This window comes from Falco biarmicus, chromosome 1 (assembly GCF_023638135.1).
Source record: "Falco biarmicus isolate bFalBia1 chromosome 1, bFalBia1.pri, whole genome shotgun sequence".
Taxonomy (NCBI): domain Eukaryota; kingdom Metazoa; phylum Chordata; class Aves; order Falconiformes; family Falconidae; genus Falco; species Falco biarmicus.
The window spans coordinates 79,907,203-79,934,485 of record NC_079288.1 but is presented as its reverse complement, the minus strand read 5'-3'; the positions used below and the strand labels follow the sequence as shown (position 1 = coordinate 79,934,485).

Here is a 27,283-nt window from a genome sequence, read left to right as displayed (position 1 = left end):
ACACTATAGTGCATCACTGAAGCACGCAAGGGCATGGAACAGTGCTTGCCTCACAAGAAGGCCCTAACTGTGCTTTCTGCAAGATGCTTTAATGCTCAAAACGCTTGCATGGCTGAACATGTGTCTGTACTTCAGATGTCCCAAATTTAGTTTACTAAACTAGCTCTGTGTACAGGAGGTTGACATACTCTCAAGTCAATTGCTAAATATACTTGCTTGGTGATGTTCTGAAAAGAAAATGACACTATAGATCAAACACTCAAATGACATTGAAAATGCAATCATTACAAGCCATACTAGTGAGAACCACAGATATATTTGAAATAGATGCGAAAATGAAAAATGTGTCATTTCTGTACATTAACCATTCCAGTTCAAAAAGCAAGACAGACTCAGACCCTATCACAAGGCCATTTCAGTACAAATTTAATACAAACAAACCCCCACTTCAAAGAACATAAACCTATTTTAAATGAATCTAGAAGACATAGTATTAAAAACTGCACAGAATTTCCAAAGCATTTCAGATTCCTTCTCTCATGTTTCACATTTTTTTTCCACATTCAAACCTATCCTGGTCCTGGTACTGTGCAACGAAGTTAATATGCAAAGGTTTAAATCCAGAGAAATTACAAAATTTTTCGTTGTTGCACAATGACTGTGTAATCTGGCTTAATAATGTAAATAGGATAGAGTCAGAGAAGAACCTCTGCACCAAAAATGCATTTCCGGAGTCAGTTGTTCTCCTGGCACGTTGTGAACCAAGGCAGTCCAGGCCAAGCCCACAACTCTGGCTCAGAGACCCCTGCAGTGAACTAGTGGTTGTGTTTTCTCCCTAGAGAAAGGTGATTCCACCTCCCTACCAGACATGAAATTCAGTGTAAAATACACTAGTAAGCTAACTGCAATTGTAAGATGTGCATCTCTTTACAGGAAGAGTCTTCACAGTTTTATTTATGAAATGCAAATACCTGTGTACAGGCAGCACTCAAGTTTGAGACAGAGATAACCAGCAAACACAGAAGCTCTGGATCCCTTGTGCCATGCACAGGTCAGGATGCACACAGACAGCATCATTATTCATAAACGTATCGTTATTTCCAAGTTTTTAAGAAATGCAGGCCAGCAGTAAAAACTTCCCCATTGCAACTTCAGGATTCACCTGCAACCAAGATAAAATCAGAGAGAGGAACACTCCCTGCCTTCTGACTCCAGCATCCACCCTTTCTTAGCAGAGCCTGACACAGCAAGGCAAGATCTCTTAAGGACTTCAGCTCTTTTTATTTTGTGTACAGTCACACTCTTGAGTGATGACATAATTTTACTGCAAATGGCTTTAATGGTACTGAAAATTAAATATGTTCATGTTATTTGGTATATTCCTGGATATCATGGCCATACATATAATGCAGGTAAACATGTAATTCTATACCTCACTCTGCTTAGTAGTAATTGGTACTCAAGCATACTCCTTACTCCTCCTAAAGCTAACAGTTTTCTTGAACTGTCAGGAACGATGTATTTACAGCTCTACAATACTTTTTATAAGCTACCGGAGATGATTCTGTACCAATTAAAACACATTTGTTTATAAAAGCATTTAAGGAGATTATATATAAACTTCCATCTTAAGAAACCATAGAAATTCTATCATCTAAAAATGGTTCTGAAAAAGCCTATATATTAGTGGTCTGGACAAAATTCAGCACATCTTCAGCAAAATATTAAATACAATGGAAGCTAACAACACTCCACTGAAGTATAAACTCCTGTCCCTTTCATATTTATTTCAGGCAGAAACACTTTAAATACTTTCTGCTCTACAAAGGATACCTCAAATAGGTTTGGGGTTTTTTTCCCCAAAAGAGGCTCTAGCTCATACTTGAGCTGCACAATCTATTTCAACTACACAACAAATTTGCTTTATTGAAAAGGAAAGAAAACCTCTTAGTATTAAAGCACTGTACCATAGCAAGGCACCCAGTGTGCCAGTCGCTATGAGATGTGTGAAATGCTTGCTCACAGCTGAGTGCCTCAGAGTCAAAATCAGAAAATTCAGTAGCGCCCTTACAGCAAACCTCTTGGCTATTTATTATCCCAGAAAAGATAAGCAAAACACCAGTGTTCTGCAATAGATGCTATTTTTCTTCCATATTGAAAACAAAAGCCTGAAGTTTGTGCTGCAGGTGAAGATTCATCCAAGGGCTGTTCCACATGTCTTCATCGGCAAAGCCTGGGAAGGCAGTGGCAACTAACAGGCAGATAAAGCTATGAGTGCCTAATTGCAGTGATTGTTGTTAGTGAATTAAACGCAACAGCCCTACAATCAGTGCAAACGGCCTGCTTTATTTATTTTAGAATTAACTAGGAGTTTCATCCTCTATATGTATTTTCAGTGTGAATATTTTTGTAGATCTGTTTGGCTAAACTGAAACCAGCCAGAAAGCTTTAGCAGCCAGGGAGCTAGCTGGTAGTCTTGGTGTACCTCTGAAGTATGCAAACACAAGATACCAACTGCCTGCGAAGGCAACGGCTGCAAGTGTATCTTACCATCACTAGCTTTCAAAGAGCCAGTGCTGCTATGAACTTAGTCATCTGCAACTTTTCATGGGAATACTGCTCAGAAATATCCTGGTGCTGGTCCTAATGCTAAAGTAAGACAGAGGAAAACCTCTGCTTCCTGTTACACAGCTTACCATTTCAATGTTCTGTGCATTTTATCACTCTGAAAAATATTTCTCTATTTCACTACATATTAACGCACACTGAAGCCAGCATTCACAATGCATTTTATTTACTTTCACTTAGTACCACTTCAGCCCACTTGCTGAGTCAAGACTTCACACTTTACCTTTTTACTTTCCAAAAGTTGCGTCCTGCTCACATTTTAAAACATATGCATGAAACCAGAACTTATTCCTACATGTTCAGTAAACATAAGTGCCACAAATGTATGCATTTTTGGCCAGCTTTAGCTCTTGGCAGCAGCGTGCAGAAAGCCAGCTGGGATGCAAGCTGCAGACAGGTCTTCACCTGGCTCGTCTGTGAGAGGGAAGCTGCTGACTCTCAGAGAGGATGCCTGGCAGACCTTGCTGCCCACGTTGCCCTCTTTCCCTCTCCCTCATTTCTCCATCACTCCAGTAGCTCCCTGCTGAGTGCGATCACAGCTGTTTGTCCTAAATTACCAGCTCTGGGCTACATCAATGTCTCTTCATCTCTCATAATGACTACAAGCCAACTCTGATGCTCCTCGTACTCCAGTTCCCACTGGAGGGTGAGCTGTGGTGGTCCATTTACTGCTGTAAGCCAGGGGCAGCAAAGACAGGCAAATGACAGCAACTCCTGAGGCTCGCTTTGGGGTAGAACGACCCTGTAAAGCGACTCAGAGAACACCAGCACAGAGAGACCTGACCAGAGCCTCAGCGGCTGGTGGCTGGCCAGACTGCCCACGTGCTGTCCCTTCAGGCATGTATCTGACAGCAGAAGCAGGCAGGCTGATGAGGGTCCTAGAGTAACATTTGACACTGGCCAGCAGAAGAAACAAAATCCCTATGGCACAGTTAGTGGCTGTTGCCTTATTGTTCCTTGACCTTCACCCACTCAGGTTCTCCTCCTGCCACAGAGAGTGAGCACGAGCTGTCAAGAGTGGCACACGAGGTGTGACACAGGTGCCCCCACAGCCACTGCCACCCCACCACATGCTCATCCATGTGCCTTAAGCTGCCTGCAGACCAACCCAGCAAGACGACTAAACCACAATACAGGGCTCTGTTTCCAACCAGTTTTTTCCTTCGTGGGCTCGTGGCAGGCACGCAGAGGAGCGCTCACGCAAGGCAATGCACAGGCAGGACCGTGTCAGCGAGGACTCTGGGGCAGGTGGGACACCACCAGCTCTGACTGGTACCTGTTTTAACTGCTGGGGAACATAGCCTCTGGCTCCACAGTATTAAGAGCTGCAGGACCCATGTGACCACCCTCATCCCCTCTCATTTTTTTCTAGACTTCTCCCTGCAGCCAGGCTTGCCCTCACTGCTTTCCCCAGCCTTCAGCCATCCCACCATCTTAAGCTGCTCTTATTTGAAGAGCAGCCACAAAAGGTTTAACAGTCCTTCATCGTCTCGAGTCTTGCCCATAAGTAACAGCAACACGCAGAAATTTGAGATGTGCTTCACAGGAAACATCAATAGGAATTTACAAGCTGTACAGGGATTCCCAGAAGCATCACAAGCAAACATAATGGCAGCTGGATACCATTTGTCTTTCCTGGATGGTGACCATCTCAAATTTACATGTATAGGATCCTCCATTCTTTGGCCAGAGGCAATAAAATCTCTAACTTTGCAAAAATCTGAGGCAACAGAAACCAAACATTATGGAAACAGCTGCAGTACATTTTTCCCATTGTATGGATTTCTTTTCTCCTGCACAAAAAAAAAAAGAAATTCCAACCTATATTTTAGCATTTCAGCCTTTAGGTTCTGCTCATCTATAAAGAACATTTTTCTGTATTTTAAATCTTCAAAGCTAATGTCAGATAAATACGAACAATTCTTACACCTACAGAAAAAGATTTTCTGTTTCAGGTGTCTTCTGTTTTTAGGCCTGTTATCTACTGATTGTCTTTTAACCTCTCAAATACTTTTAAGCAATAGCAAGAGAGGTACCACCTACTATCCCAAGCTCAGCATCACACAGTACCTACCCAACACAGGCACATGAACAACAATGCCTTGTGGGGAAACACACAAATGATGGAAATACCATTGCACACACTTGAAAACAGCATCCGCAAAAAAATAATCAGCCATGCTTTTAATAAACTTATTTAATACTTCTTTCATCCAGCCTTCCACCCATTTGTTTCGCATGTTAAAACGCACATATTGCTACTTAGCAGTCCTCCTAAATTAGACCTTTCAAACCCATCTGTCTTACTGGCATTCAAGTTTCTTAGATTACACTGCAGGGAGACTTAAAATTTTAAGTTTGTCTGTTACCTCCAAATAGTGTCAGACCCAATTAGATAAGAAAAGTGTCATTGCAAGATCATGCTGTTACAGTATCAAGCAGTTTTAATTCCCACTTGAAGTTACATGGATGTACACACTACTTCCACACACTCCCGACTGAAACCCCAAGAATGAGTGCGGTAACACTTTGGTCCTCGCTGGCGGTGGACCACCGCAAAGCAAATTTACACAACAAATCCAAACCCACAACATCCATCTGCAATTCTGCAATAGGTGTGTTTTTATTTGCCACCTTTCATGGTGCTCTTTCAAATAATTTGTCAAGGACTGTAGAGTGTAGGTCTAAGAGAACTGCATTTATTTAAACAAGAAAAAGCTGGGTAACAACAGGTTTGCACTGGGTTTACACATAGACAGGAACAGGATGGTGACTATAATTTTCCACAAATCAACAGCTCACCAGAAGGTGGATGAAGAGGATGCGGTCGGTCTCCCCCACAAGCGGCTCCCGGGAGCATACATGTCCCTCTCCCGTGGTGCTTAAGGCACAAGGTGCAGCGCAGCTCTGCACATGCAAGCTACACATTTATCGACTGACAACACCCCAGAGCAAGTCGCTGCTTACAAATCAACTCATGGCTTGAAACCGGCTTTAATTATCAGACTGTTTCCCCACATCAAAATGCTATGCAAGAACATCGTGTCTCAGGACAGCTGCCAACAGGAAGGATCTTTAAAAAAAAAAAAGGAGGGGTGGGGGTGGGTGAGGGGGGGTGAGACTACAATGCTTAGAGAAGGCTAGAGATGTTGAGCTGTAGCAAAGCACTAAGTGAAGGGAGCACAGTACAAGACCTAGTGAGCTTTTTCTGCCTAATTTTAAACCTCCCTATAGACCTAGTTATTTTATACATATGTCAAACAAAGGGAGAAATGTGTTCAAGATTTTATTTTTTTTTTCACCACTGTACAATGCCAAATTAAAGGAGAGGCAAGTCAAGCTGAATTATTCTAGCTAAATTAAAAACATGCATTGCCATCACACACTGAATGTGAGGCCTTGGGACAGCAGACAGCTGGAATTAAGCAGCCTTTTCCTGCAAAAAGTTAAATGAAGAGTGTGAGGCATTAACATCTGCAGTACTGGATACCTGAGACTGGTTTCATTCGCTGTTGTACCTCTATATCCAAATGCCAAGTAAATATGAAGCATCCAATTTAACTAGCCTGACAAATGCTGAGGGACTCCACATTCCCACATGCACGAGACACTAGAACAGCAGCAATTCACACCACAGTTCTACAACCTCATCAGAATTAATGCAACTGTATCTCCAGTTCAGCGCTTCAACAATCACTTTCATATTCTCAGAAGTAGGAAGTTTTAAGCTCTGACTGGGAAATTAAGTATCGGAAGGGGCTGTTCAGTGCTATGTCTTACTTGCAGTTTTGCTTTTGCTAGTACTTCCTCAGCACCTGTACCTACCAAGCTTCGTGGCCATCTTAAGAGGGAGTAGCTAATGGTGGCAGCTTGAGCAAGCACAAAGTTAAGTTAATTGGCTTTTTAGGGGAAGGAGGTGGTGGGTGTTACTGTCTTTTACCACTGTAGATACTTGAGATGTCCTCCAATGACACAGCTGGGGGGTCCTGGGACAACAGCAGTGCCAGTTCCAGCCAACCAAAGGCTGGTTCAGATCCCAAGTGGAACACCAAAGGGAAAGAATAAAAGAAATCACCCTGAAGTAATTAAGGATACACATCCCCAAATGCCTTGCTGTACGTCTCCAACTCCATCACTGAAACCTTGTAATTAGAGGTGGATATAAAAGACAGGATGAGGTGTATATATAAACAAGTTCAGGGGAAGGATTAAATGCACTGACTGTAATTAAAGATGGTCTTTTCCAAGGCTATAATGGGTACTCTTACTTTCATATGAATTAAAAGCTGAACAGCACTTACGTAATATTTCCCCCTCAAACAGTGACAAAATTTGGCATCACGGGACCATGGAGAGTTGCAGCTGTCTGACAGTCCTGCCTCAAAGTTTAGATTTAGCTTGCCACAGCACAGATAGTGCCTTGTTTATAATTTAATTTCCGTCCTATTTCCCTTTCCATTGAAGAGTACAAAGCTGGTTGTCTCTGCGCCAGACAGGGTGCAGTCGAGCAGAACCTGAAAATGATCCATTTTGGGAGGGTAGAGGTATGGAACAGCTTTTCAAAATTCTCCCCTCTTTCCTCCTTCTTTCTTCCCACAAAACTCAGCCCAGATTTCTTAAGTGTAGCATCCTGAGGTTATGTGGCAATAGAAGGAAGAGCCACAAGCTTGGGCCCACTTGCTCTGTGAGTATGTAAAGCCAGGCAGTGGGAACCAAGACACCTGACAGTCTATTTCAAATACCTGTTAGACCCAGTAACTGCTTCTAGCCAAACACACACAACAAGCTCCCAAATTTCCCTAGCAGAAATTATTTGCTCCACCCATGCTGTTCATTTCAGCAGTCAACGTAACAGTGCTTACCAACTGGGATTAAGTCAGCTTTCTTGGGGGAATTACAGGGTTTGCTACCTTTATGTTTTGTAAATACCAGCTAATGTGGTAAGACACATGAATGTCTGTGCAGCCGGTATTTGCGAACACTGATGTTAGTCCTAACTTCAACAGGAGCTGCTGAGTTCTGGCAGCGATTACATGCCAGGCAGGCCACTTACTTAGCACCTTGTACCTTCACTTAGTTACCTGAATTAAAATTTCAATGAAAGAAAAGCAGATCAATTTGTTAGGCATTAATCCCAAGGTGGCACTTAGGAGAAGATGACTTGCAAGTAGCTCTCCAACCTTTTAGAGATGCTTTACCACGTTCAGATGTAGTCTTTGTTCCTCAAATCTTCTCCTCCTTGCTATAAGGTAGAATCCAACATAGACTTTCTTAATGTAGGGCATGTAGTTATTAGTTTTCAAGTTAGGAGCACTGCAACAGATGACCTCATATACATACATTCAAGCCCACACCTCTTTTGTGTTGGCTATGCCAACCTCCACATACTACACAATTAGTTACGCTAATTTGTATTTTTAAAAAAATTGCGTAACATAAACTAGAATTAAAAATACTAGCCACTTGGTGTCCTCTGACAAGTCCTGTCACTCTGCTCTGTTCTAGCAGGATGGTACATAATGCAGTATACACGTTTCAGTATCCATTCCAAAACACAGCACCCTATGGAAGTCCCAAGTCAACCCTCTCCTTCCAAATATCAGGGCGGTGGGCAGCGGCTATCTTAGCCATTCTTGTGAATTGCACAGTTCTTTAGGACAAGAAAAGTCAGTTTTAACTGGATCACATGCATGGAGTTTTCATTTGCAGTTTATTTATTTGGGGGTTTTTTGTGTTGTTTTTTTTTTTCTTCTCAAAAAAGGCCCAAATTAAACTGCTGTGAAGGAACAGCATTATGGTTTTTCACATTTATGATCCACTAGCTAAAAAAGTTCATGCTCAGTACAGTTTCTGGAACCTTAACTGCATCCTCTGTAGCTGTCCGGATGGGGTGTGGGGTTCAGCTTGCAAGCAGGCATGTGGAACTTGTACTGAAACCCCCTGAGCGGGATGCAGAATTGTGCCCACAGCCTGCCACATGCTAAACCACCATGGGTACCGAGGGGAAAAAACAGATTAAACATTACTTGACCTGCAGAGGAATTCTGTGTAGTAAATCTAAGCACAAGTGTCCGTTGACAGAGACCACGAGGGGAAAGCAGCATGAGCTGTAACAGGAAAGTACACATTGTTCCATCCAGAAAGAGACCTTTTGAATTTGGGATCAGGCCACGGTATATCCAATACTCAAATGGGGTTAGCAGCCCACAGAAAGCAGCGCTGAAAATAGAAGTAGAGATGCCAATACAGCATGAAGGCAGGGAGAGGAGGAAGACAGAAAAAGCCATCTCCTCCAGCCTAAGTTGATCCCTTAGTGTCTACTCCAACCAGGGACACTGGGTCATTTTGTGCTCATGACACACGTGGGAGAAAATAATCCTGCCTCCTGCAGATGGTTCTATGATTTGTGGGAATCCTGAGTGCAGAGCCAACCTTGCCTTGAACAGCTGGAGCTGCACTGCTGGCTTTCAGGTGCATTTGCCACCTCTTCAAACCATGGCAGGTACCACTTCTGTATACCCAGTTTCCGTCTGTGGGCTTCCACAGGCTTGACTGGTTGGGATTCAGCCAAGGATTCCCCTTGTGTTACATAAAACTCATTGCATAGGCCAACTTCTTAAAAGCCCATTAGCTGCCTAAATACCTTTAAAAAACCAAAAAAATCAAGTTCCAGCTCACTTGCCTAAATGTAGCTAAGCAAGCTTAAAAGGAAAACATCATTTTTTTTCAATACCTAATTCAACAAATCTTTTCCTCCTCTGATCAAGACAGCTGTCACCATCAGGCATCCCTTCCACTATTTGCAGCAAATTAGCCTCTAGCTGTTGTCTATACAGTCTGAAAATACCTGGAAGCCCATCTATCTGCATTTTGTATAAGACCAGCCCACTCTACCACAGCAGGTAAGAACTGGCCAGGTCAATTAGCAGATGCTGAGAACATAAACCACCTTTCACATAGTCCATTAGAGGCCGACACACAATGAACTTTTGTTTGGAGAGAGGGATGAACAAATTCAAGTGGAAAAAACGCATGCGCTTGGTTTCTCGCCCATCTGCTTTCTGCTGCCTGTTTGGCTGGCCAGGAAGCACACGGCTTTCTGGAGCCCAGACCCAGGACTGCACTTAAGACTCCACAGTTCAAAGCCGACTTCAGCAGGAAAAAGGACATTAAAATCTAGTTGAAGACTGTATTTCAGTCCATTTTTCATTGCCAAATAAAAGCTTTGTCCTAAGCACAAGGATGTGTACATCTCTGACACCGGGAAAATAACTTCCCCAGCAGATTAACTTCCAAGCTTCGTCTGCTTAATCTATCCCTCCTTTCCGAACCAGCAGTCTAGGTGGGAAGACACTTCTGTTGGGAGTGCATCGTAAGGTGAGCTGCTGTGTGCACTGCAAAGACAGCAGTTCAGTGCATGGGCATTTATAGCAGCTATTGCAGCATGTAATACAGGACAAGCCACAGGTCTGGTCACTTGCTGACTGCCTAGAGGTGGGGAAAAGGTGAGGAAAGAATAGCATTTCAGCACAAATTTTTAAACCTAATTACTTTAATTCCACGGGTTCATTAGACTCAGAAACATAGGACATATCAACAAAAGCACAGGACTAAATTTTCAGTTCTATGGGTCCAGTTCTTTACAGACTTTGCTAAAGAAGCTCCACAAAAAAACCCAACCTTACTACACCAATTTAAGAAACAAATGCCACCATATACTTTGCTTCTTTGTCAGAAACCTGAGGTTAAATTTCAGGCAAAAGGGGGTTTGTCTTGAGACTCAGCCTTGCACTGGCCAAGGCAACACCGTTTGCCTGACCACTACAGGTGGCACCCTCAAAGAGGCAGTCATAGCTAGCGGGGCGGAGCAGACGCCTAAACCACGGTGCCTGTCGGTTCATAAATGGCAAGTCAGACTCTTAAAGACATCACCTTGCTTAAGCAGTGCAAAGGTGTGTTTATTGCAATTCACTGGAATTGCAATAAACCACATCAATCAGAGGGTATAAAAAGTTCCTTACTTGACGGGAAAACCAGAAGAAACAGACATAATATGGCAGTTAAATTCCGCTAGTAAGACGAGGTGGTTCCCATCACTAATGCAGGAGTCACTTTATGTGGACGGTTGATGTATAATCTGGACAAGTCCTGGAAATGACAGCAGTTTTTATAGACCCATTATAACAAGGAGATCTGTACCAAGTCAGTAAGACCCATCCAGCGCAGCACTCTCCAGACAACAGCAGCCAAAACTGGATGCTTAGGAGAAACATTAAACTGCCCAAGAAGTGAACTGTACTGCTCTGTACTGTAAATTAATACCATCACTCAAAGAAGCAATCCCACCCTCTCCCTGTGCTGGCATTAGGGTATGCCTGTGACAGTGAGCTGGGTCAGGAAAATGAACTGGCTGCAGAAGCAAGCCTCTCCCTCCCCGCCCTCCTGCACCTGCAGGAAGCAGGACCCGGCGGCAGCGGCGTGCAACCAGGCTGGGTTAGACTTGTGATGGAAGCGCAGCAGCGAGACACATACTGGGTGATCCTTCCCTGGAAGTCTATTACCTCCAGCACCAGTTGGGGTTTCCTCGGCTACAGGCGGCACCGTAGCCATTTAACGTGATGGATCAATGCAGTGTATCTTTATGCTGCATAGCAGTACTAACCACAATGGTAATTTGCGATTTTGAAAAGGCAGCCCATAATAAAAATAAACATTAAGCATTGTTTTGGTATGCTGTTATTTCAATGACCTTTCAGTTCTGTTTCAAAACTTCCAAGTTTATCAGCAACTGGCAATTACATGCTTTTCATTAACCCTGCAATTTGCTAACATGAAGAGCCACAGAGAGAATTTCAAGACATCCATCTATGCAGTCTCTCACAGCTTATATAAACTTTAAACTGCAAGTAACTCTGGTGGGTGAAATTGATGTACCACTGAATGTAACTGTGCTCCTGGCATCTGCACCGCCTTCATGAGAAAACTTGACTATTAGAACTTCACTTCAGAGGCACCTACTCTACTTACCAGCTAATGTTGTAAGTCATAATACTCCCATCAAAACATACCTTTTTTCTCATCAAATCCTACATTTATGTACAGATATCTACTTTATACACATGATGATGTAATGTAGCAATCTTCTTCTGGCAAGATTTTAGGTTTAAGGAGGACTACACAAAGCACTACCCAAACCTCAGGACAGCATTACTTTCTGCATGCACAGCAACACTTTCAGTCCCTCCCTGATCAGTGCTCTAAACAATGCATATGTTAGGCTCATTTGGGAAGAAGGAAAGGTTTGGGTTTTTTCTAAAAGGTTTTGCAAGTCACGGTGTCATGTATTCCCCATCGTGGTCTTGCACTGAAAACTCAGGGCTGTCCCACTCAACTGATCCAGGCCATCCCCACAGCAGTCGGCTCGCTGCAATACCAACTGGTGAGCCCTGAGTAAGACGCAACTGCTCCCTGTCCCACCCAATACCCAGTGACTGAGCTAAACACTTGGGCACTGCTTCTTGGAGCAACTTCCATAGGAAAGCAGGGAAATGCCCCTAGAGCACACCTCTCCCAACAGCAACACCTGGCTTTTACCTCCACCTGGCTCAGCTCGCCAACTTTTGTCAAACCTACGACTGGGGACTTTGGATGAGATCTGTCAATTCCCCCAAGCAGGAGAACACCTGCAAGTCAGATGCTGCAGTGCTGAGCACTACCATGCTCCGTATCACCAGCCCATCCTGCCTGAAGACATTCAAGAGCTTCCTCATTCTAATTATACTCCCACTGCTTGCCAGGAGTTTACTATTCTGTGGAATGCAGGCAGGAGAACTTTTACCACTGCTGATCTGCCCCTTCCCCCCTCTTGATGAAAAAAACCCATGAAAGCCCCACAAAGAATAATACAAATGGTTTGACAGAGGCAGAAGACAACTGTCCATCTAGATCAAGCTGTAACATGGTCACCCAGCCAAGGCAGCTGGTTCAGCTCACGTGGTGCCAGTTCAGGGACAGCAGCACGTGGCTTGCCGATTTGGAGGGATGCTTTTATTAATTTCCTCGCTAATTCTTAAAAGCTATTCTTTAAATTCAGTAAGTTTCACAAGCTATTTTCAAAGGCTTTGCCACAGAAAGGACAAGATCTTGAACTCCTCCTGCAGCAGAGCTCCGCACGACCAGGCAGGAGCGAAATGACTTTGCTACCGAAGGAGCCCTGACAGGTCGGTGCCAGCATCCCTCGTCAAGGCTCCATCTGCTTCCGACAAGGAAGGATGGACCAAGGCAGGGAGGTGCCACTTCCTCCCACAGTCCTGTGCATGCTGGGGGGACAAGTCCACACATGAATAGCAGAGGGCAGATAACTCACTGCCTTCACAGAGTAGTATGAAGATCTCAGTACAATCTTCATGGGGTATATACCTTGTTTTTTACATTGTAATGCAGAACTAGTATAAATTGATGCAAATAAATTAGATTATGCTTTTTAAGAAGCTTGAGTGTCCTTTTAAGAAGCTGGAGTGTCTCATGGATTCTTGGGGTTCTTTACACTATGGAAGTTGAATTCCTCTGTACAGCTGTCAGGTTAGGTTGATTTAAAAAATGCCTTGCAAAAAGTCATGACTACCAATGTACTCGCTATTTACATTGCTCTCTGAAAGCCTACTGATGTTAACGGTCTGGCTGGATATAATAACAAAAAAATATATACGTGAATATGCATGTATATATTTGCCATTATAAACTACTTACATCCGAGCGCCATTCTGACTGACCTGTCTGCAATTAAAATACCTTCTAAAACCTTATCAGCCCTTAGGATAGATTTCCTGCCTTCCTACTTTTTATTTAGGTGGTTTCTTGTTTCATGGTTCTGATATGCAAAGCTTAATTACACAGGACCAAAACAGGACTGCTTGTTAGAGGGATGAGTCCTTACAGAGTTTCACTACAATGAACACACATTGAAGTTCTGAGCAGGGTATTTTAGGGAGACTTAAAGCAAAGGAAAAGGAATTTTATGTCTGAATTGCTGACAAACATTTTACCATAATTGTAGTCTGAATTCTATCATGTAACGAGAGTTTTTGTTGGAATTATGTCTCTGCTTCCATTTGTCCTCCTCTGAGCATCCTCTCAAGAGCATACAGAAAAGAGACCCAGCAGTAGAAAATGCAAATTGAAGTAGTGGTGCCAAACGGCCAAGTCTGCACACACAGTGAGATCAGCCACTGCCATTCTCCCTGACGTCAGAACCAGAGATAAAACCTCTTTACGTGCAACACCAATGCAGAACCTGAAAAGCACTGTGTACCAGCACACAGCTACCGTGGCTTTCTGGTTAGTGGCAGCTCTGGCCACTCTCACCCAGCACACAAAGGCCCTGTAAATGAGGAAGCCATTTCCCTGCCCTTCAGCGCTCAGTCCAGCCCACAGACACCACGTGAGGGACCGGGCAAGAAGAACGATATGAGCAGCCATCTCCTCTCTTCCTCCTCGACAGGCTCCTGTGAGATAACCAAGTTGTGTCTCAGCCAGAAGCATCATGGCAGTGGTGAGTCAAAGGCGTGGTCCTGGAAAGGATACACCTCCAAAATCAACATCCAGTGCTTCACAGCCGGCAGGGCAGGCCTTCGCCAGGGTAAGAGGACAGGCTCTGCTGCAAGTACCAGATGCTACAGAGACACACTACGGCTGTGAATCTTCCATTAAACTCTGCAAGAGGCTCGATGGGATTTTAATGCAATCTTAGGAAAACAGAGTGAAACAGTATGATTGGTATTATCAGCTCATACACCCACAAAGCTGGAGGAGGAGGCTGTTAAAAAAAAATTACAATTACAAAAGTCCTTTGCACCAATACATTAGGTAGCTAGAATTGTACACACCTCATCAGCTTTTGTGAACACCCATTTGCACATACAAGGATCTTGCACTAATTCACAGGTTCCCACCAGGAATAACAGAAATGTGGCTTCAAGTATAGTCTAAGTGTAGGAGGTACAACAAGCAGCAGCAGTTAGAAATATTAGCTGTATAATCACAAGACATACCTTGCAGTTCACCTATTTTGACTTTGAGATGGCAGAGAAAGAAAAAGTAGCAAGGCAAATGCTATATGGTCCAGCTACTACAAAGATACAACACAGAACTGAAAGTAAGAACAGACTGAACAACTAATAGATCCTTCTTCTGCCCCTGCATCTGCTGTGAATGCTGCTGTACCTCATTTACTGTGGTGCTTGAACCTTTTAAGGCAGAGCAGAGGGAAGAAGAGGCAACTCCATGCTCATGTTACAAAAACAACTGGAAGAAAAAAAAATGGGGAATATGCAGTTTGGATGACAAGTCAGTAATGATGGAGCAATGGAACAGAGTATCTAGAAAGAGGATGGAAAAAAATGAGAGTGAGAAAGAACACAGTTGGGGCTAAAGACGTTTTTTTTTTTACTTTTAAAGAAGTGTGACCAAAGGACAGAATTTTGCATGAAGTTATTTTCCTGAAGACTCTGTCAGCAGAACTTCTGCCAGCTGATTTCAGTGCCTTAGCCAACGTACTGCATTCTGCAGGCCAGGCCTGTGTTTGTGAGCTTGAGCCTTCCCCAGTTCCTCTCATCTCTAGGATGACCACGTGGCTATTAGGCAGAGCAATAGTTTACTCATATTACAATTAAACTACAGGAAAGCATGTAGGCATGCAAGGGAAGTGATGGTCTAGCTGCTACGTAACTGTGGCCACAGAACAACACAGAACCCCCACCCCCACCCCACCCCACCGTTAGTCCAATCTTGTTGTGCCATCAGTCACGTTTCATGTATTTAGAAGCATGCAAATAGGTTTAGGTTATATTCACACATACACCCCTTGCTTTCTCTGGATGCATGAAACCCAAAAGACCACAAGCTACATGAAAAAGAACAAAAAACTACCCGAAAGAGTTTATCCTGCTGCCTGAACGATAAATGAAAGGCAGCCCTCCCGCAGTGAGGGTGCCACAGCGCTGCTCAGCTGGGGAACCAACAGTCAGTGTGAAGACGGGCACCTTTCGCACTCAGCGGCTCTCTCTGTGCACCTTCAGAGCCATGTGCCCCAGAAGACTTCCTACAGCTAAAAAGCCCACCTGCAAACAAACTCTGAGAAGATACAATAGCTAGTAAACACTGCCTCCAAAACTGTGCAAACATGAGTTCTTTAAAAATCAGATCTTCAGGGTCTAATGAATGTCCTTGGTTACTTTTCACAGCACTGGATACACAGAACCAGAGCTGCAGCTCAGGAGCTGGTCGTTTCTAGCTCACACACAGCTCTCCGGACACATACCAGCAAGATGCAGACGGAGGGGAAAAAGGTATCTATAGGTACTTAAATGCATGATGACAATGAACTGCACTTTAGGCATGCTTAAAAAATCCCATAGAATAACCCTGTGTGACATATAGCTCCCCAAAATCATCCACCTTAATCACAAAATACTTTAACTGTACTTACAGCATTTAACACGTCTAGCAAACAGTTGCTGCAATCAGATTCTTTATTAGTAACAGTATGGTTAACCAGTTACAGCATTAATGAGTCCAAAGCTAATTATCAGAGGTGTTTCAAAAACAGCATACCAAACAATAGAAAACAAGTCAAATAATATTATACATATTAGAGTTGATAAACGCCCCCACTTAATAAACTATTCAGTGCAGAATCAAAACAATTTCAACAAAATATTCTTCAATAAGCACTATAATTCTGTCAGCCATACATCTTTTGATTTGCTTTTTTCTGAAGACTTACCTATGTTTTTCTAGTTCGTTGTGTGATGACCTATTAAAAAGAGAAAAGAAATATTAGAGAAAAGCATAAATAAACCAACATTTAGAATATTTTAAACCCAACACCTGCATAAGTTGCAAAAGAGCTCTCTGAATCATGTATTTATAAGGATTATAAAACAGCTTTACTGTTGAATTGGTTCACTTCTACATCCCTTAGTTACTTCAAGGTATCAACTTAATTTCCATGAGTAAACCATGAGTTTGGGGGGTGTAATTATAATAAATTTGCATTTATTAGCGTTCAGTAGATTCAGAGACAGAATTGGACATAAAAACTGAGCAGGTTAGTAATAAAAACAGCCCACAAGATTTTTATCTGTGAAGAAAAATTATGAGGGGGCAGAAAGTGTTAGAAGATCTAAAAAGAAGTCTAAAGGTAAGAATAAAAAGCACCCAAAAAGCCAGCTTTCAAGCCCACGAAGAAGCAGAAAGAAAAATCAGCAGCTAACCACTGCGGTTGCTGTTGCATCTTAATGGCAAAAAAGAGGAATCCCCCTAATTCTTCTGAGTCTAAAAACAGAAAAAATAAATATTAAAAAAAAAAAATCACAGTCCCTGAACTGACCACATCAGTATGCTATTCTCTCCAGTCTACTAGGATTCGAGGTATTTTTCTTCCCCTCAACTGATGCCTCAGGCTTTTTGCCATTAGAAGGCAGCCCTAACTTCTCGGAGGATTATTTTTTTTAATTGATTCAGCTGGAAATATTGATTTTATTTATTTATACAGCTCAGATAAAAAACATTCCTAAAATGAAGTTATTGCTGCCATTTCAAAACCAGCAACTTCCTGGACTTTCAGTTTTGTCCCACTGAAAACACGTCCAGCCCGTAAGGATCAAAAGATACAAAGGCAGTGGCAGGTTTTACGGCTGGCAGATTATGTCAAAGCAGTTCTACAACATGCTGCAACCCCTGCTCACATCCGGGCACGATGTGCTGACCAGGACAGCTTTGTGGAGGTACAGGTGCAGAGTCTGTTGAGTGAGCAGACATCACACGGTGAGAAAGGCTTCCACAAATGCACAACCTGCCTGGTGGCAAGCTGCTCTGCCTCTGCCACACATGCGCATGCAGCTGCACGCTGCTGCAGCATACCTAGGTGTTGATGATGAAAGCATCTCTCCAGCCATAGAGAGGGCAAAAAGAAAGCAAAGCTCCATGCAAAGAAATATCCAATGAACAAACCCGCAAGCAATTTATTACAGGACAATGCAGCTCCAGATCCCACAAGGAATTAAGCAAACTGCCCCTCTGTAGGTAGAGGAAAACTCAGATGCTTACAAGGTTCAGCACTGATGCTAATCCACTTTCACTGGAAAGCATCCCAGCATTGTTACCTAGACATCAACTATGTCAAGCATTACCTGGTATCTTTTTCTGAAGAGCCTATGAATTCTTTATTTTTTTTAAAAAATGTTAAATCTAAGTAAGCCACAATCAGGTAAGGTATGTATTCCTACAGTGCCATGTAAGTGCTCCTGACCAATGCAGCAACACTGGAAGTGTTTTACACATATTCTGTGCTACATGGATAGGTCAGGGTGGGCTGGGTTTGCTGTGATTTACTGCCTTTGCCATTTGACCATAATTAGGAGATACTGTTTTTATTTTCTACTCCTACACACACAGAAAGAGATCAAACTTCTTCTCCATGAACATTTATCCACACCGACGTTCATAAAAAGGGACAAACACTATGCCAAATTCGCCAACATTTACAAAAACACACACAAAAAGTAAGTTCAGGAGGGAAAGATTCTCCGTAAACACGCCCAACAGGCCTGTCAAAGGCACAAAGACACTGTTTGCAGGGCACTCCAGAAGAGAAACACAGGCTGGTCTAGATTCATCCCTACGGCATGGCCTCCCTGATGTTTTTAGCAAGTATACCCAAAGATGAACATGATCGCTGCAACTGGCCGGTTCCGAGCTGCCTGCTGCAGCGGAGCTCATGCGTGGTGACCACTGCACCAGCAGAAGTACTGGTCAAGAAATTCAGCCTGCACAGAGTATTTTGCTGGGTTAAGAGAGGATGCAGTGTGTAGAAGGACATCCTTCTGCATGCAGCACACCTAGGAGGCACCTCTGGTTCATGAAGGGTGACCCTGGTGTTGGCCTGGGATATGTCCTGCCAGACCAGCTCTGGAGGGGCACAGATGCCTGCCCCGGTTATGCCAGCTACCAAATGCAGCAGGGGTAAACGTGTGCCTCTTTGCAGAGCTCTTAGGGACACAAAAGCCTCATCGACACCTGCAGTATGCAAACACTGGCACCCGCCACACATTTCAGGAGATGCAGGGACACTGACTAACGTCTCAACTATCAAGCCCTATCCAGGAACCAAACCCGAGAATTTTGACATTTACCTGACAGTTGCTCCATCTACAAAGCAAGTTAAATACCCCACTACAAGCATGATGCTAGGTTAGGTTTTTTGCTGGGTTTGTTTTCAGAAGAGATTAACCTCTCTCCATTGTTTATTCTTTCCTTCACTGTCTACAGCACAGTATATTGCAAGAATATCCATCCCCTTCTGCTCTTCATGCAATCTAAAGTGAGGAAAAAACCCTGTAAGAACTGGCCTACACACAAACCAGTATCCCAAGCACTACTTCTGTTTCAAAATGGACTCTTTTATTACTTCAGTAAGAGAGAAGATGTAGGCCAAGACTAAGAAGATATATGGATGTATATATTTATATAAAAAAGATGTACAACAGTCGTTTTCAGACAAATAGTCTGTGGAGCCCTTCAAAAGCTGCAAGAGAAGGAAGACTTCTGGTGTTTAGCTTAAGTTCACTATATTGGGTTCTGTATCAAGCAAAATGTGGGGGGTTTGGAGGTAGCAGTGATGAAGGAAAGGTGTCAATAAAAAGGTTCAGATAAAAATAAAGGTAAAAAAGGCAACAACAAAAAACCATGAGCAAAATCATAGATTCAGGAAGAGATCAGGAACGCTGCTGCTTAGACCACATTGTTGACCTGAGACAGCCCTAATACCCATTTAGCAAAGGCTGAGAAGTTCACCGGCTATGAAGTAGCAGTTAAATTTTCCTTGTGAATACATTGTCAAAAGAACATTTGAAAGAAGGGGGAGGAGCCAAGCAAATGCAGACGTTGGCTTGCAAACTGTGGCACTTCCAACAGCATATCCCCAGAGCTGTACCGGTCCACCACCCTCACTCCCCTAAACAAGAATTCTAGCTATTGGATTTGAGCATTTGGTTGATGCAACATTCAGCAGACACACCTAAGCAATTAGGACAGGTGCTAATTGAGATAATAAGACTAACACAGAAAAGACAAGCCCCTCAAAGTCCACTTTCTACCAGTTAATGGGTGAGCCAGCAGGAACTGCGCACAGGTGTACGGGGTTGAGATTTCACTGTATGCATGGTGCACGGCCCATTCCATTATTAAGACACCTTCCCCAACTCCTCCATCTGTTTGCCCCACCAGGCGGTGCATCTCGTCAGCAGGAAACCCACACAGCTCCTGACAAAAGCACGGACATAAGACAACTCAGATGCTGCTGAAATTTCTTCCTCGATGCTAACAGGAGCCAGGTCTGGACCATGAGTCCCCAGTACACTACCAGCTGCCGAGCGCTACAGGGAGCAAAGCAGGCTAGTCAACGAAGTGCTTACAACAGTGGCAAGCACTCTGCCCACGGCAGGGCTTTCTGGTGCAGGCAGGGCCAGCAGGGTACTGTACAACCCATGTGCAGAGGACACAACTCCACCTCAGGTCGTATGTCACTTGGAGGGCCACGTGCGAACTACGCTGCCTGCACTTCAACTTTTGTCCAGGCTGGAAGAGTAAGAACAAACAGAGCAAGAAGTTTTACAAGGTGCTACACGTTAAGTGCCTGCATCCAGTTCCCACTCCCAAGTGTGCTGGTATGTAAGAGCATGCAACTGATACACCTGCAGCCTTGTCTGGATGCGACTGCTATGCAGCTTTTTGCTGGAAGGATCACGATTCACTTCCAGGGAATTCCCTGTCGACATATATAACCTGCCGTGGGATGCACCTGAAAATATTACAGCCTACCACCCAAATCACCAGAGATGAGGGGTCGTGCAACACTAAACCTGAGCATAAGGACACATCCTGCCCAGTATTCCCTGCTCCTGGGCCACTGGGGTATTTTCCATTTGTTTTAAACCAGACGCACCACTTACAGCCTGTCAAAGAAAGAGCCTGTATGGAATTAATCCATTAGAAATTATTTTTGCATTCTCCTCGCAGCAAAATTTAACCGGCCCTGCAGATTCATATGGGATCTGGGAACCAGGCATACTGGCACAGCCTCGATGCAAAGCTCTGGCTCCAGCACCTCATTCAAGTTTGCACTGCCACACGTTTGCAGTAGTGAGGTCCAAACACAATTCTATTACGGTGGCAGTTTGTTTTCCTCAGTTGCACGAGCACTGCAATTCCCAGGCATCGCAGACTTACTGCAGTTCCTCAGGGGTGACAGACCAGTTGGTGAGATCTATTCTATCAGGACTAAAATGCATCAGTTTTAAAAACAAGTGCAGTGATATCAGTTGCTGTCCCTCTGCCATCAGCTTTAGGAAAGCGAACTGAAAGGAATCTTACCAAATTCAGAAAGCCAGGCAAAAAAGCAGAGGAGCCATGTCTGTACAGTCTGGCTTGCAGGGCTTTAATCTCGGCCTCCCACCAAAACCCAACACAACAACAACAACAAAAACCCAAAATAAAAAAGGAAAAACAAAATAAAAATCAAACTCTGATCCCTAAGCTCCTTTGTGTGCGCACAGAATAACATCTGCAGAGAGCAAGGGGCTCACTCTGAGGGTCACAGGTTGACCCTCACCATGAGCCAACATCAATAGAGTAATTCAGACATTAAGTTCTGTTTTCATTTGAAACATCAAATGCAGCTTTCATCTTTTTCTAGATATAACCCTTCACCAGAACACAGTACAAAGTACAAGCCTATTTATATATCACATGAGCAAAAATATTAATTAATAGATACAGAAGATATATTTATAAACCGGAATTTATTTTGCTCCCCCTCCTTCAACAAACCAGCTCTAAATTAACAGCCCAAACACACTGCACCACCGAGGTCCAATTCCTTTCTCTGCAAGTAAATTTAACCGTGACCTCAGTAGACTGGTATCTCACACTGAGATTTTAGTTTTCATTTTACTGTATTTCTGACCCTGTTGTGGCACAGCGGCTGCCTGAGCTCCTCCGTGCACGGGTGGACATGAACCTCACTCCCACACACAGCTCAAGCCACCCCACCTGGGGAGTGTCATCACAGGCAGGGCAGAAGCAAGCCCAGTTATCTGCAGGCTAGCATGGTTTTCTGTCAAAGTGCCTTGCCTTGTGTGCAGACGTCACCAAATTTCAGATCTGCATCGTATTCCTCCCCGGCACATCGCACACACGTTACCTATCCATTTCCTTGGATCAAACTTAGGGTAAATTTAGGGGGACTTCTGAATACTTGTTATTAACATCTCCAAGGCACAACTGCACTAAATCCAGCTGTTTGTTTTATGCCTTTTCTTTAATTCCAACTACACAGTAACAAGAATTACTAGACTGCATGGCACTGCTTTAGGAACTACAGCCAGTGCTCTGTGAACAGATGTTTACCACACTGTGGTCAAGTACCTGGAATGTATTTGTGTAACAATATGTGACCTAGGCTTACCTCCCCCCTAATTACAATATTGTGCCTTTCTCCAATCTCCCGTCCTCTTTGCAAAACAAGAATCCAGCTGCATTTGCTGGAGGATTTTGGTCCAAACTACTGGAAGGAAACAAGTCTGAATCTCAGCCGAGGACATGGTACGAATGGCAAACCAGAAAGAGAAAACAAAGCAGTTTGGTTTGTGTGTGGTTTGTTTTGGGAAAAGGCACATCACAGGGAACTGAATGAGAAGAAACCCCATAAAATCAAGTAATTGCAATGTAGAAGTGAAAAAGAAATGGCTCAAAATCATGTCTGATTGCTACCAATAATCCCGAGAAAACTGTTTAGCAACAAACTGCTAATGACCACTTCCAATTTTGATCCAAAGCTATCACTGGACAAAGCAAAAATGTTAAATTCCTGTGGTGGAGAGTAGTCTTACAGATTTTTGTTAATTAAATGCAATTCTGCTGGTCTTTTCCCTGCATGAACCCAAAATTACTTCTCAATCACAGTCGGAAGGACATCAAGCTTTTAGCCCAGACCTGAGCATCCTGTCCAAAGGGCAGGCAGCCTTCCTTCCCCTTCTTCTCCTGCTGGTCTGGGCCTCGCCAGCCCTCAACGAGAGGATGGAGGTCTCAAGATAAAACGTCTTACGTGAACACCACCACCACCCCCTCAGCAGAGGAAGGAGGTGTCCATCAGCGCCCTTGCTGAACAACAGGGCAGTTGTAACCCATCCCTGCCCGGTCCCCCAGGCTGTGGTCAGCACACCTGTACCACACAGGGGATGCTCTTCCTTCCCCTCAGGCAGGCAACATGGGGGAGAAAATGCAGAACAAAGAAGAAGGGTACAGCACACCAGGTTTCCTCACATCTGACAGCTTTTCTCCTCCTCCCCTCTTTTCTGATTTTCCAGGAATGAGGAGGAAGATGTTTTTCATGCTTTTATATATGTATAGCTCACAAAGCATGAAAAAAAAATAAAATACATACATATATCTTTTAATCTGATCAGATGCTGCAAGCAGCAGGATACAAAAATACATAATGAAAACAACAAAGCCCCTGCAGTTTTGAAACGTGCGATTACCTGCTCCTTTCCTACTCTTCCAATCTTAAGTATATATTTTTAGATGTAAAAAACCCCAATGCAATAATGAGGCATAAAATACAGACATGTACGCAACTGTGCCTGCCTGCATCCAATGCTCCAAACCCAGCATGTCTGGAACGTGGTTAAAGTGGAACGATACAAACACTTTGCCCAGTGGTTCGCATCACCCACGACGACTCCAGATCCTCTGAACTTTGGCCAGTCATCTCCCTCTGTTAATCTTTGAGTTGCTTAGAAGATTTAACTGTATTACCAAAAATTCAGACTCTAGTCTGGTGCTCTGGCCCTATAGCCTCAGCAAGCTCCAAAGAATAATAAACCAGTGATGCCAGTGTACCTCCTGCATTTTAGGCTGAAGTTCAAATCTAAGGATAATTTCTCCCCCCTCAAATCTAAGCTCACTGGCAAACCTGAGCAGCGATTGCCAGACGTGGGTACAGGGGTGCCCACACAACCCTGCTGCCATACCTCCGTCCCTGAAATAACAGGGTGCTGCATTAAAGCAATGCGCCTGTTTGCCACACCAGTGAGCCAGCCCAGTGTCTGTGCTCAACCAGGCAAACCACCGTCCCCGGTGGTGGCCACACTTGAAACCATTTCTTGACAAGCATTATTCAGTCTTGTAACAGAAATGACCCATCCCTCATCTAATCACTGCAGCTAGAAGAATAGAAAGTGTAAGTAAACACACACATTGCATACCGCAGGATGGCATTTTTGAAGGCTGCCACTGTTACAGAGGGAGAATCAGAGTGAAGGACTGAACAGGTAAATATAAATCTATGGTCAAAAAAAAAAGCAGGAAAGTAACTGCAAGTAGACATGTATGCCTCAGCTTTCATAATGCTAGCAAATCTGTAAGCAGAAATCTTTTAATTCTGCTGTATTTGATAGATTACAAATCCTCTCCTAAAAACTCCAGAAAGCAGCTTACGGTTCAGACAAGTAACTATTTTGCAGCGGATGACAAGAGACCTAAGAACAGAAACGATGGAATAATAGCTCTGTAAGTAACACAGATTTCTTGAATGCAAGAAGACAGAAAAGAAAAAATCTGCACAATTCAAGGAGCAGTTTACAGCTGGAAATCCTAGGAGACCTGCTTCGGTTAACTGTGTATTTTCTTTAAAGGCAGCGAGCATACTTTGTAAGAATATAATTAAAAATCTTCAGGAGCAAAGTGTCTCAGGAAACAAGACACGCCTCCCGTTCCTGATGACTTTCTTTTTTAAAATGAACTGACGTCTCCTCTATGCTCCAACATGAGACAAAGAATTCATCTACAAGAAATGTAGTACTGCAATTAATACCCCCAAAAATGGTTGCCTTGCTCGGAGCAGGGGCATAGGGGAACAATTCGCTCCCCCTCAGTTAATCTTCCAAGACACACTGCTCGGCCACGGTAGGCGCGAGCAGGGCACTCACCAGTTTGTGTTTTTCTCAAGGAGGCAGCTCGTCAGCTTTTGATTTCAGTTTGCACCTCCGGTGCCCCACGAGCAGCTGCTGGCTGCCTGCCCCACAGCTCCCCAGAGCCAGCAGACCCAGCTGCCTGCTGCCATGCGGGATGCCCGCTGGAGGAGTGGAAGCGGAGCGGGCCTGCTGAGACTCCCTGCTCGTTTGGAAAACAAGTCACGTGCGAACCGAGTTCATTTTAGGCTATTCTACAGGAGCCACCATCCAGCACAACTGTGCAAAGCGGAGCCTGTGCTGGGGAGAGCATTGCCACCCCAGGGCAAAGCAGGCCCAGCTGGGCACGGTCCTCGGTCCCCTCCGGAGCAGCCCTGGAAGAGCAAAGCAGAGCAGGCACAGCACCAGACTGGAGGAGCTCCCAGGCAGGGGCCGGCACTGTCCCTGTAAGACAGCCTCCTGCACGTACACAGCCGCTGCCCGAGCAGCAAACAAAGCTGCAGAGAGCCTGCGCACAGCAGCCCTCCGCTCATGCCATCGCAGCACAGGTAGCGGCTGTGGGGAAAACAACAAAACCACCACTACTGTGACAAACAGGCAGACGATAATCGCGATAAATAACAACCGAGTCATGCACTTTGACGGATCCGCATGCGGCAGGCGGGTGGGCAGGCTGGAGACCCGGCGGTGCAGCAGAAGCCCTGGCGAGGTCAAGTTCACTCCAGCACCTTCTCACTCAATACCTACATAAGTTCTAGTGCGCGGGTGGCTCTCCCCCCACCACCCTGCACACACTCCCCTTCCGAGAGCCCGGCACCACGCTGCAACCGGAGGCTGCATCTGCTCCGGCTGCGATGGGGGAGGCGGTCGGTTCGCTGCCTGTGGTTTATAAATAAATGCCAGGGGGGGAAATTAGTGCCATGCAAAGAGAAGTCTGGGTGGCGATTATGGTGTTAAGATCTGCACTAGAAGCCGCTGCCGGTGAGCGTGGAGCAGAAGGAGCGATGAGGGCGGATGGTTTAGAAGTGCAGTGAGTACTAAGGAGATGGTGTACGCGTGGCAGTGTTTATATGAGAGATCAAAACAGAGCCAAGCCCATCCAGGGAAAAAATGGCGACTACCGGGATGGGGGAAACTAAGACACTGGATTAGTTATTATTTTTAATAAATGTATGCACTGCACATAAGCTAGACACATCGGAAAAGCTGCCGATTCATTCTGAAAAAGCGGTGCGTCTATTACCTGTTATTCTGGGATTTTCTGGCCATGGTGCCTGCCTTTGTTTTCTTTCTGGAATAGTCACTATCGAAGGGTAACACTGATGCATAGCCATGTTCTGCTTCTAGGGACAAAGTCAGCATTAGTGGCAATATATTTTTTCCATGCATTTTTTTCCTCCTTTGCAGGAACACTAGGGTAAAGAACAGAATTTTTTCCGGTTGATTTGTTTGGATTTTATTCTGGCATCTCTTAAAGAAGCGAGACAAAAAAAAGTAAATAATAGAACAACTCGGTAAACCAAAAAAAGAAAAAAAATGCCGAAATTAGGAGGATTATCGGAGTGCACATTAAAAACGAGGCGGATCATGCAAACCCTTGTCACGCTGCGCGGGGGGGAGGGGAGCACTGCCATACAATTAACGACTGCCACACACAGAAAAGTGTGAGGGATCCTGAGCGCTGCCGCACACGCACCAGCCCCATCCAGAGCTTCACCAAAAAAAATAACCCTTTTTTTTTAAAAAAAAAAAAAAAACCAAGAAAAATTAAAAGCCAAGAGAAGAGCACTGTTCCTCCCCCAGCGCGGTGCCTCTGGCGAAGCCCGGGCCAGTCCCGCGGCGCCCGGGCAGGTGAGGGCCCGGGGCTGGTCCCCCGGCCCGGGGCTGGTTCCCCCGGCCCGGGCCGCCCGCCGCTGACACACAACAAAGGCCAAGAGCGGCTGGGAGCGCCTGCGGGTGAGTGACTGACTGCCCGCCTGCGCCCAGTACCTCGGTCTCTTCTCTCCAAGTACTCGGCCGCTTCCAGGAGAATTAACAGAGAGTTCAATTCCATGGCTGCCTGTGCTGTGCTGTGCTGTGCCGTGCCGTGCCGTGCCGCGCCGCGCCGTGCCCAGAGCCCCCCGTTGCCCCGCGTCGCGCACCGCGCCGAGTTCACGCGCGGGGGACTTCCAAGCCCCCGGTTATAAGGCACTTCGCTCAACCTACATTTGACACACAGGCGACGGGCAGCCCTCGCCACCAATAGGAAATGTCGATTAGGCGCGGGGGCAGGACGAAGGGAAGCAGCCGGGCCAACCGGCAGCCAGACCGCCCCCCCTTTTCCTCTGGCTGGGGCAGGGAATGTTGACAGATCCCCATCTCGACCTCCGATTGGCTGGCCACTATAGTAACAATTTAGAAGCCGAAGCTTAGCAACAGCACGTGGTGGCCCGGCCCCCGCGCTCGCTGAGTGGCCGGCTCCTTGCATCTTAAGCAGGTAGAGGCCATCGATTGGTGCGCGGAATGCCATGCAAATGAGGACCGGGTAGGAGCCAATGGGGTCGGACGCGCGTGCCGTGAGGCGGGAGGCGAGGAGGCAGGGAGGGGGAGCCAATGGGCGGGCGCAGGCACGGCGTTGCCGTGAG

General features: G+C 44.9%; 1 protein-coding gene across 4 annotated transcripts in view; it reads right to left on the bottom strand.

Annotated features, from left to right (window-relative positions):
- MXD4 (MAX dimerization protein 4) overlaps window positions 1–27,242 on the bottom strand; it is a 40,176-nt gene extending 12,934 nt beyond the window's left edge. Inside the window, exons 1-3 of one of the 4 annotated variants that reach the window (XM_056339687.1) lie at window positions 26,649–26,860; window positions 25,903–26,002; window positions 16,412–16,441 (exon numbers count right to left, since the gene is read on the bottom strand). In XM_056339687.1, coding sequence (XP_056195662.1) covers window positions 16,412–16,441; window positions 25,903–26,002; window positions 26,649–26,712 — 194 coding nt within the window. In that variant the 5' untranslated portion in view covers window positions 26,713–26,860. Of the gene's footprint in view, window positions 1–16,411; window positions 16,442–25,902; window positions 26,072–26,648 lie in introns of all 4 variants that reach the window. The other 3 variants (XM_056339677.1, XM_056339694.1, XM_056339702.1) reach the window with 3 other exon arrangements.
- Between the last annotated feature and the right edge of the window lie 41 nt (window positions 27,243–27,283).